The sequence below is a fragment of the Lemur catta genome, chromosome 2 (genome assembly GCF_020740605.2).
Source record: "Lemur catta isolate mLemCat1 chromosome 2, mLemCat1.pri, whole genome shotgun sequence".
Taxonomy (NCBI): domain Eukaryota; kingdom Metazoa; phylum Chordata; class Mammalia; order Primates; family Lemuridae; genus Lemur; species Lemur catta.
Window position 1 is genome coordinate 1870592 of NC_059129.1, and position 11182 is coordinate 1881773.

Here is an 11182-nt window from a genome sequence, read left to right on the forward strand (position 1 = left end):
TGAGTGATGTGCATCCCTTAACTGCCTCGGCCGCTTGTCCGTGGTCTCCTGTGTCAAAATCCCGACTCGATGGACTCAGGTCTCTGCCCTCTCCCAGCCCACTCCTGTAGGAGGAAACCACTCCCCGGGGGCCTGGAACCACCTGCCTGGTCTCACCTCTGCCCAAATGCTGATGGTCACCCCAGCGCCTCCTGACTGGTGTGGGGGCACCTTGCATCTCCTAAGTGCCAGCTGAGGCCTTTTCCCCTCCCCTCCTGCTCCACAGAGAAATCTCATGGGCAGCAGCAGGGACTGCAGTCAGCCTCCCCCACCGCTGAGGGAGGGGCCCGCCCTCAGGGCAGGCCCAGTGCTGCTGGGTCCTAGCCCCCTTCCTCTTCTATGCCCTGCACCCTCAACTCCCCTCCGGTGCGTCCTCCACCCCCTGTGCTGTGGCACTTCCTGTTAATGACTGAAATGGACTCACCTCTCCCATCTTTAAACCACCCCCCCAGGTCTGTCCTCCCTCCAGCTGCCACCTGAGATTTCTTGGCCCCTTCAGGGTTTGAGTTCATTGTTTATTCCTGTTACCTCCCATTGCAGTGGGCCCTGCTGCCCTCCTGACTTGTGCCCAGCCACTGTCTGTTCCTCCGCCAGCTGTTCCCTGCGGCACTGAAGGCCTCAGTCACCCACATGCACAGGCTGCCTGGGCCTTGGCAGCAGGGCTTGGTCCACGGCTCCTCCCTCTTGGGCCTCCCATTGCTTCTGTGACTGTGTTCCGCTGTCCACTTCTGGCATTCTCTGGGCTCCATCATCCGTGGCGCACCCGTCCCCACCCATGGACCCTGCCGGGCCTTGGGCCGGCTGGCCCAGGCCCATTGCTCCACGTGTCCAGGTGGCTGCCTCCTTGGGTGTCCAAAAGTGGGCACTTCCTTGTCCCTTGTCCCGGCTCCTATCACAGGCGTCATCTTCGCCTCCTCCACTATTTACTCCTCCGTGCGCCTGAGGCTGTGCTGGGTGGCCTGGGGTCAGCAAGACAGCTGTTCCTGCTTTAGAGCACCTTCAGTAGGGACAGACATGAAGCCAACCAGTCAACCCCCACAGGAGCCCTGCAAGAGGAGCGCGGGAATGGCGCCACCATCCACCTGGTTTTCCAAACCAGAAGCCTGAAGTCACCGAACTCCCCTCGCTGCCTCGGGCCCACCCGCCTCGGAGCCTGCGTCCGCGCCAGGCCTGCGGGGCGGGGCCAGGCCTGCGGGGGCGGGGACATAGGCGGGGCTTGAGGCGGGGCCACAATGCGGAAGCGCGGGTCGTCGGGGGCGGGGACGGGCCCTGAGCTCTGGGCTCGGGATTGGGTAGCACGGCCGGAAGGGGGCGGTCTTCTTCCGCAGAGGGGGCGGGATCTTCCGGTGGCGGCAATTGCGAGGAGCTGCCGCCGTCTCCATGCTGCCCGCCGGCTGCTCGGGCCGGTGAGGCCCGCGCGGCGGGAGGGGGCGGGGACGGGCGGGCGTGGTGCCCGAGGCCGGCCGAGGTACTGAGCCGCCGGTGTGTCCCCCCAGGCTGGTGGCCGAGCTGCGGAGTGCCCTGGACGCCTGCGCAGAGCGACAGCTGCGGCTGGAGCAGAGCCTGCTTGTCTCTCGTCGGCTGCTGCGGGCCTGGTACGCGGACCCTGGGGCCCCCTGGCGGGCCTCCTGCGGACCTCAGAATCCTGCACACAGCCCTGGGCTGGAAGTCTCCCACTTCCGAGTTTCTGGTTGTCAATGCCGCCCCTCTTAGCCTGCAGCCTCTGAGGCTGGGGGACTGCTCTGGGGGCCAGACAGCCCCCTGGGGTCTGCCTGGGCCCTGCCTTCTGGCCGTGCTACGGTTGCCCGTGTCTTTGCAGGGAACCAGCCGGGACCTTGGCTCCAGAGCCACCTTTAGGGCCAGAAACTAAAGAAGAGGCTCCCTCTCCAGGTAAACCTCTGCCACCCACCTTCTCCAGGTGCTGCCCCAACCTGATTTCCGGCATGCAGTTGTGAGAGACCCTTCCTGGGAGGCGGTGGGGAAAGACCCCTGCATGATTCTTGCCTTCACAGCATGCACACCCAGCCCTCAAGACCTCAAGGAGCTGGAACTTCTGACCCAGGCCCTGGAGAGGGCTGTACGGGTGCGAAAAGTCATTTCTAAGGCTGGAGAAAGAGACAAGGCCCCCAGCCTGAAATCTGGGTTCTTTGCCACCTCCCCTGGCATGACAGCCTCTATCCCAACCCGGGCCCCAGGCCAGGCTGGCAGCCATGCATCAGAGGCAAAACCCACCAGGGGCGTCCGCCAGACCACAGTGCCTGCCAAGGGCCACCCCGAGCACAGACTCCCCTCCGAGCGGAATAGGGCCCGTGTGGGGGTAGGAGCCCGAGCCACTAGGCCTGGGCCAGGCCTCAGGGACAAGCATGTGGCCCCATCAGCTGCTCCTCAGGACCCAGAAGCCTTCACACTCAAAGAGAAGGGGTAGGTTTCCCAGACCCTCATTGGAGAAACTGCTGTCTCTACCTGCTCAGAGCCTGGCCGGCAACAGGTGTCTGGGATTTAGGGTGGTAGAGAGGGCAGGGCTTTGAGCAGGGTGTAGGCCACAGGAGCCCAGGGGTGCTAGCCCCTGAGGCTCATTTTCTGAAGCTAGCAAAATGTAGCAGCTGGTGTGACAGTGCCCGGTTTAACACGCTGGAGCCTGTCCTGCCCTCTTCTCCATGGCTGTCCCCTTATGCACCCAGCCCAGGCACTCCGGAAGGGCTCTGGAGGGGCTGGGCTGGCTCCCTTGGCACTCTGGAAGTCCTGTCCAGGGGGCGTTGTCTGAGAATGGGTCGGGGAGCAGAAGGTGCAAGAAGCCTCCTCCCCCATTGGGCTCTGAGCAGGGAACAGACTTAAGGCCCCCAGAGTGAGGCGAGGCTGTTCTGAACATTGGCTTCTCTGACAGGAGCCTGCTGCAGCTGCCTGCAGCCTTCAGGAAGGCGGCTTCCCAGAACTCCCGGTGAGGCTGGGTCTTTCGGCATGGTGGTGGCAGAGGGGAGACCAGAGAGGCATCACCAGCTTGGGAATGTGTAGGAGAAAGCTCTGCCTGCTTTCTTTGGTGGGTGGGGTCACTGTCGACAGTAAAAGAGCCTGCCCAGCTGGGACATTGCAGTCACCTTAGATTCAGCAGGCTGTGCAGCCCCCAGCTCAACCACTCAACAAGCTGCAAGACTTGAACAGGGTACTTGGTGTCTCCAAGTCCCAGTTTGTCTTCCTTCTGGAGGTGACAATAGTAGCAGCTTCACAGAGGTGTTGTAAGGGTTAAACTAGATGCTGCCTTTCAAGAGTTGCACTACCTGGTAGAGAGAAGCACCCAGCGCTCTTAGCCGTGTCACAGTTACCAGTCACTGCCAGCTCCTCCTGTGAATTCTCTCTTAGCTCTGTCCCCTATCCTGGGCAGTGTCCCCTTGGCTCCCCGAGGGCTCTGAAGGCCCCTCCTGTCACTCAGCAGAGGCAAGACACCCAGCCTGGGCTGCTACCCTGGCCCTTGCCTACCTCCCAGGGCCCCGCCAGCTAGAATAACCATGTCCCTCTCGTTCCCGGGGTGCCGTGTATGCACCCCAGCTTGTGGGCCCAGCTCAGCTCTGCACAGCCCAGGGATTCCACAGATGCCACCACTGCCGCCAAAACCCGGTTCCTCCAGAAGATGCAGACAGCCGTATCCTTGCAGGGTGTGCAGGAGCCCAGGGGGCTTCTGGCTCTAAACCTGGCAGGTTGAAGAGTGGCCCCAGGAAGGGCTGCTATGGGATGGCCAGGGCCCCTGCCAGACCTGTCCTTGGTGGGAGGGGAGGGGCCTGGTTACAGGGAGTTTTCCTGACCCATGTGCAGTCGGGCCGGCCTGGCCCCGTGCTCAGTGCTGTGGAGGTGGAGGCGGAGGTGGGGCACCTGCAGGAGGCCTGCTCGCTGCTGAGACTGCGCATGAGGGAGGAGCTCTCTGCGGGTCAGTGGGCCGATGCAGGTCCCGGGAGGGTGAGGGGAGGACAGAGTGCGGGGAGGGTTTCTAGACTGGCATGGCCCCAGCCTGCCCCCCCACCCCCCGCGACTTTCGCATAGCCCCCACTGACTGGATGCAGGAGTACCGCTGCCTGCTCACCCTGGAGGGGCTGCAGGCTGTCGCCAGGCAGTGTCTCCACAGGCTGCAGGAGCTGCTTGCCGGTAAGGCCCTGCCCCTGCCCTGCCACCTGTACCGAGGCCTGGACCTGGGTCAGGTACTCTGGCCAGCCTTGCCCGTGTCTCCAGGAAGGGTGTGAGCAGGCCCTTCCCACGCCACCCAGCAGTGCTGGGCTCTTGCCCGCTGTCCTGTGGGACCAGCCCACCTTCCTTACCGCTTCGGGACACCCCCCCCCACCGCCGGCTCGCAACAAGCAGACCCTCATCACTCTGAGCAGTTGGCTTGTTTATGCAGCGCTGAAAAAGCAGCATATGAGAATCAAAAAGACACTGGGAGGTGACTCTCCAGGTATTGCAAGAGGTGGTTATTCGGGGGCAACAGCGCTTCTTTTCTCCCTTGTATTTTTTAATTGCTTGAAGTTTTAAGAGTAAAGATATTTAATTTGTCAAAAGCAAAGTCAGTCTCAAAACAGTCATGTGTAAGCACAGTAAAGGAAACCAGGAGGCAGAGGGACCGCACAAAGGAACCCCCTGCCACAGTGAGCCCAGGCCCACCTCACCCCATCTTGTGCTGGGCTGTTCTGGAAGCCTGACTGCACCCCTGAAGGGGGGCAGGGGGTGAGGAGGAGGTGCCTGGACAACTGGGCACAGCCGGCCTCATGTAGCCACATCCTCCTGTCCACGAATCACTGGCAGAGCAGCCTCTGGGACCGTGTCCTGTGGGGAGGCCCTCCAGGGCCCCCCTGCCCTGTGGAGGTGGAGCAGACCCCTTCTGGAGCCCCCAGCTGCTTCTCTACTCCAGCACCCAGGAGCTGCAGACCCTGGCGACCCTCAGGCTGCGGGTGGCCATGCTGGACCAGCAGGTGCACCTGGAAAAGGTACTTCTGGAACAGGAGGTGGGGAGTGTGCGGCTGGGTGCCTGGGGGAGCCATTGGCCATGGGGAGGACTCCGGGTCTGGAGCCTGGTGAGGGCTCCTTCTCAACAGGACGGCCGGGGGTCAGGCTTGACTGTGCTGCACCCCCAGGACCTAGGGGGTGAGGGGTGGGCTCCTGAGTCTGTGCATGGGCCAGGGCAGCAGGACAGCCTGAAGGCTCAGAAGGCATGGGGGGCCTTGAAGCCTGTCCTGCGATCACCCCACCGCCTAGGCCAGCCACCCAGGACTCGGGCCCCCTGAGACCTGGCTCTGCACTGCCCCCAGGTCCTAATGGCTGAACTCCTCCCCCTGGTGAGCTCCCAGGAGCCGCCCTCGCTGGCCCTGTGCCGGGCTGTGCACAGCCTGCTCTGCGAGGCAGGCGAGCGCTTCCTCACCATCCTGCACGATGACCCTGCCGATAGCCCTCCCCCCACGCCCGGGCCTCAGGACCCCATCAGGGAGAGTCCCCTCCTCCCTGGTCGGAGTTAAGTGAGGGGGTTGAGGGGATTCTCCCTGTTGCTGTGGGCATGGGGACCAGAGACGCCTGTACCCCTAGGAAACCTGGGTTTCAGCTGCAGCAGGGCTGCCTGGCTCTTGTCCGACAGCTGAGCCTGGGGGCAGAGCTGGAGGCCAGAGGCTGAAAGGAGCCTTTCTTCACTGCCTCTGCTTCCTCTCACCGTAAACCTAAGGGCCGCTTGTGTGATATTAAAGCTACTTTGGAAAGCATATATATTTATTTATTTTATTTATTTATTTTTTTTTTTTTTTTGAGACAGAGTCTCACTTTGTTGCCCGGGCTAGAGTGAGTGCCGTGGCATCAGCCTAGCTCACAGCAACCTCAGACTCCTGGGCTTAAGCGATCCTACTGCCTCAGCCTCCCGAGTAGCTGGGACTACAGGCATGAGCCACCATGCCCGGCTAATTTTTTTGTATATATATTTTTAGTTGGCCAGATAATTTCTTTCTATTTTTAGTAGAGACGGGGTCTCACTCTTGCTCAGGCTGGTCTCGAACTCCTGACCTCGAGCGATCCACCCGCCTCGGCCTCCCAGAGCTAGGATTACAGGCGTGAGCCACCGCGCCCGGCCGGAAAGCATATATATTTAAATCATACCAAGGTGGGACTTGGGAGGGTAGGTTGTTCTTGCTTTTTGTTTCCTTATGGTTTTATTTATCAAGTATATCATTGCTTGATACTTACTCTGTGGGATAAAAAAGAGTATATGTCAAGTGCATTTGTCAAGCATCTGAATATCCCTTCCGTACAAAGTAGGGGGCGTTTGCCCCAGCACGCCTAAAACCCCCGCCCCCATGCCTAGAGCTGTACTCTGCTCATCAGACACAAAAGCCGCAAGCCTGCGTCGGAGAGCGGGCCAGTCTCTGCCCACAGCCACCTAGCTCTGCTTCCCGCTGTCTCCCGGTGCCTGGGTCCAACACCTCCTGGCGCTGGTGCTGTGGCAGGTATGAGGTCCGCCTCTCTCAGGGACAAGGCCCTTTACACCACCCAGTCCACTGTCACCTCCCAGGCTCCCCCCAGTCCCCGCTGAAGGAAGCATCGCTTCCCCAGGAAGGCAGCAGGGATCGTGGCGGCCACAGACTGGGGTTTGCATCATGACTTGTTTCCTGCTGTGGGATTTCCGGCAAGATCCTTGAGGAGCCTTAGCCTCAGTCCCCAGGCTTGTCCCCGCTGTCATGCCAGGGGACCAGTTATTACCCTGCAGGGCTGGCGTGAAGATTAATGAAATGGTACATCTAATGGCCTTAGCCGTGGAGGCTGCGGCATTAGCCGAGGCCAGTGCTCAGCGCACTCGGTAAATGGACCTTTACTGAGGGCCTGCGTGTCCCAGGTGATCCTCGGAGCTGGGCCTGGCCCTTTGTGTGGTCAGTTCTGGAGCTTGCCACACTGGGCTGTGGATGGGGACCTGCGACCAGGAAAAATACCAGCCTCTTCCCCAAGGTGCTCAGGCCCCTGCAGGCGGCAGCACAGGAGGTGGTAGCACCTGGGAAACCAGGTCTTCCCAGAGCCAGCTGAAGCGCTGGTTATAGGTGATGGTGAAGCAGCTCCAAGGTGGCTTCTCGGTGCCCGCAGGAGGTCCTGCTTGTGAGGACCTGACAGCTGGCAGGCCAGAGGCGTGCTCGGACACAGAGTCGGGGTTGAGGGCAGCTGAGGACCAGATGGCAGAGACCGAAGTAGGAAGCAGAAGGCTGTGGTCCTCACTGCACTGAGGGGCCCCTCTCGGGACAGAACAGGAAACCCAGGCACAGTGAGCCCAGAGCGGAGGAGACCCTGTGGGCTGCCCTGCCCTGCTAGGCTGACACCCAGTCCCAGGGGAGTGAGGTCAGCTAGCTGTGGCCTTTCTGGCCACCCCACTGCTGTCTCCAGAGCTTATACCCCAGTACTCTGATGTGAGGGACCCATTAAATCCCTGAATGCCACCACACCCTGCTACTGTACACCCCAGCGCTGGTAGTCTGCCCAGAATTACTTCACTGGCTGCCTCACTTGGTTTATTGTCCACCACCCCCACAGGGCGTTTGCCCAAGGAGGACAGGGGCACTATCCGTCTCTACCCCTGGCCAGGCCCAGGTTGGAGCCCAGCGGTCATTGGCTCAACTATCCACTATCCCGGGGCCAGTCCAAGGCACAGTGGTGTCCTGCAGGTCACTGGGGGCGCGCCAGGGCTTTCTTGGGCAGCAAAACGCCCTGGATATCTTGCGGGAGGAGGGTGGTGCCTAAGTGGGTCCGGGTCCCAACTCAAGGGTTCAGGGCAAGAAAAGCAGACTGCCCTCCGGATCAACAACGCCTGCCCACCCTGATTCCTCACCAAAGCGGGGAGGAGGCGTCTAACTCCCCGGGCGAACCCGATGGCGTCAGCGTGTCCCAGGCCAATTGGCTTTGACGTGACGGGTCTGGACGTGAGCGGGGACTGCGCGGCGCCCACACCACCCCCTGAGCGCGGGCACCGCATCAGCGGCATGAGCGCGCCAGAGCCTCCGCCCGCGGCGCCCACTTCGCCAGGCCTCGCGCACCCGGAGTCCCCCGGGGCTCTGCGCGCACTGCTCTTGGCCACCGGTGGCGCGGGGGGCTCGTGGCCGCGCTGTGTCCTGCCGTTCGGGGCCGTGGCCGTGCTGGCCGGTGCCGCCGCCACGGCCATCACTTTCTCGCTGCGCGGACCCCGCCTGGACCTGGCCCAGGGCGCGTCGCTGGCCGCGCTCGGCGCGGGCCTCGGGCTCCTGACCACCGCCTTTCTGTGCTGGCGCGCTCGGCGGCGGCGCCGGCGCAGGGCCGGGCGCGGGGGGCGAAGGGAGCCAGGGACGCCCTGAGCCAGCGCGCGAGGCCCCCTCCCTTCGCGGTCACAGCGAGCCTGGCGGGCGACGTGCCGAGCGCGGGTCGCGGAAGCCACCTCCCACACTCCCTCCGCAAACCGTTTCTTTCCGAACCCTTTGGGCGGAGGCGGCTACGGGCCATTTCCCTCCCCTGCCTCTCTGCGTTGCCCCCTCCGCTCAACGTCGCTTTTCGGCGCTTCGCTTGGCGCGCAGAGCTGGTCGCGACCGCAGGGCCGGCGTGGCTGAGCGCGGGGCGGGCGGGACGCGGCCGGGTGTGACCGCTCTGCGCCTGGGCGGGCGCAGCGAGCCGTGCCCCTCCCGGAGCGGTCTGCCTTCCGCACTGGGTTGGAAGGCCCTCGAGGCATAATAGGCGCTCAATAAATGTGCAATTCATGAACAAGTGGTGGCTTGCAAGCTTGGGGGGGGGGACATAGGTCCTGGGCTGGGCCGGGAATTATTTGATCAATCGGCCTTTTAAGGGAAAGACCCTCTGCTCCCTGCGGCTGGGGACGGTCATGTCCCTCCATCCCCTGTGCCCCAAACGGGAGCTGCCACCCGGGGGGAGGGGAGGCCCAGCAGCCCGAGGTGCAGGTGGGGGGAGGGGAGGCGGAGCTGCTTTGTCGCAGAAGGTGCCAGGAGTGGGCAGGGCCAGTGGAGAGGTGGGAGGTGTGAGAGGCCCCAGTCTGGGGCTGGGACAGGTGGCTGGGTCCACAGGGAGCAATGAGCCTCGTCTGGGGGCTGTGGGGAAGGCCCTCCCTAACTCCCTTACACCATCTGCGAGGGGAGGCAGAGGAGAACGTGCGCAGAGGACTACCCGGCAGGGGCCTTGCAGCCTGCAGCCTCCTCCCTGGGGAGCTGGTGACACAATAGCCCTCAGGGGCTCGGCCTCCCGCCTGCTGACCCAGATGAGCATTCGCAGCGGGGCTGAGCCTGGGCGTCACCTACTTCCACCCCCACCAGAGGCCACCAGACTTCCTGCAGACCCCAGCCCCAGCTCACAGGGAGGCTGGGCTGGAGACAAAGCCAGCCCCACTGACGGCTGGGAGAGCTGTGCCCCGCCGCGTCCACCCTCCGCAGCCTGGCGAATCCAGCGGGGTCCTGAAGTCCAGAGACGCCCGGGGCTTCCCTGGAGGCTTGTCTGTGGCTCGGTGGGACCCCTGTGTCAGGACTGGGCATTTCTCTGGAGCCAGAAGGACCTTGAAGAAGGTGGTTGGGAAGGTGCTAGGTCCGAACTTGACCCATTCCAGAGCACAGCATAAGGACCTGCGAAGTCCTCCACTCCCATTGTGAAAGACACATGCTCTGTGGGGAAGCTAAGAGTCTGTGCCCTGCAGCACCAGGGGGCAGGGGCTGGGAGGGGAAGAGAGAGGCCAGCAGCCCCTCTGCCCTCTGCTCAGTCCTGCCACCACCATCCTGCATCTGTGACTGTCAGGCCTGGGAAAAGGCCCACCAGTGGGTGGCAGTTGCTCCAGGAGCCAAGCCAGGTGCCCCATCACCCTGTCTTCCTCCTCCTCCAAGGTCAGGCCCTCCCGCCCCCTTCTTTGCTCTGGCTTCCCCTGCGAGGCCCCAGTGTCCTCCTGCTCCTCCCCTCCCAAGCAGCACAGTGTCTCTGCTTCTTGTCCACGCTTTGCCTGCTGGTCCTTGCATCTCTGGCCCTGTCCAGGGTAGCAGCTCTGCCTACACAGACACACCCATGTGGCCCCCTCCACGTGCTGCAGGGCCTGGCCTGGGGTCGTGTGTGGACGTTCAGGCCTCAGGGCTGCCCCTCTGCCTGGGGCTGACCCCAGTCCTCCCTGGGGTGCTTAGTCCCCTCTGTAGAGGACCTAAAGGTATAGGGAAGGGGATTTCTCTGTCCAGAGCGATCCCTGGCCATTCTTTGCTGGGGTCGGTCCCAGCAGCAGCTGCCCCCTCCCCAGCTAGTGCACAGGCCACCCAGCTAAGCTTCTGCCTCTGTTTCCCTGCCCAAACCTGCTAGGATGTGGGCCAGCAGGCTCAGGAGTTCTGACACTGAGCCATTTGTGAGCAGCCCCTCCCTGGGGATGAAACGCCACTCCTTGTCCCTCCAGGGGTCCTCAACAGCTAACCATGCCCCTGAATGCCACCGGCCTCCTGGTGGACCACACTGCCTGCGCACCCCTCAGCCGAGCTCAGGCCTTCCCCGACAGGAGGAGGGAAGACCGCAGGCAGCTCCTGCCTCAGGGCTGACACCTATGCCAGCTCGCCCCATCCTCCCAACCTCCGCAAAGTGGAGGAAACACAGGCATCTGGCCGATGAGGAAACTGCGGAACCCAAATCACACAGCCAGAAATTGGAGCAATTTGGATTCAAAATCAGACCTGCCCCCAATCCTGGGTTCTTTCTACTAGAGCAGACTGTTGCTTTGGGGATACCTCCCTAACCCCTCTCCCGGCTCCCTTACCCAGGGGGCACAGGGCCTCTGCCGTCAGACCCAGGCGAGCCCACCTGATGGGCCCAGACCCCCGCCCAGCGCGTGGCACAGCCCCAGGAGCAGTCAATGCCTGGCTCTGGGCCGGGGACCCTGCTGGGTGGTCCCCAATGGGCTGTGAGGCTGAGCTGCCCCCTCCAGACCCCTCCCGCCAGCGCCAGCGCATTCCTGGCTCCCTGGCCCCTCCCCCGCTCCCGGGCCTCCCAGCCCCCTCCCCCGCTGGCCCAGCCTGAGTCTGAATCTGCTTCTGATTCCAGCTCTGCCGGCGAGGCCCCCTCCCCTCCCTTCCCTCCTTCCCGGCCCGAGCAGCCCCGCCCCCGGCTGGGCCCAGGCTTGCGCCTGCTGCGCCCCCCACCCGCTCCTGGC

At 63.1% G+C, this 11182-nt stretch overlaps 1 protein-coding gene across 2 annotated transcripts; it reads left to right on the plus strand.

Annotated features, from left to right (window-relative positions):
• Positions 1-1349: 1349 nt before the first annotated feature.
• On the plus strand, positions 1350-5770 carry TEDC2 (tubulin epsilon and delta complex 2). Of its 2 annotated transcripts, none has more exons than XM_045541211.1 (10): positions 1350-1445; positions 1536-1634; positions 1859-1929; positions 2052-2460; positions 2924-2977; positions 3583-3676; positions 3847-3958; positions 4072-4173; positions 4830-5006; positions 5328-5431. In XM_045541211.1, the coding sequence occupies exons 1-10, from the start codon at positions 1420-1422 to the stop codon at positions 5339-5341; spliced, it is 1158 nt and encodes a 385-aa protein (XP_045397167.1). In that variant the 5' UTR covers positions 1350-1419; the 3' UTR covers positions 5342-5431. The 2 variants fall into 2 exon arrangements, with proteins under 2 accessions (XP_045397167.1, XP_045397166.1); XM_045541210.1 differs by having other exon boundaries at positions 1351-1445; positions 4825-5006; positions 5328-5770.
• The last annotated feature ends 5412 nt before the right edge of the window (positions 5771-11182 follow it).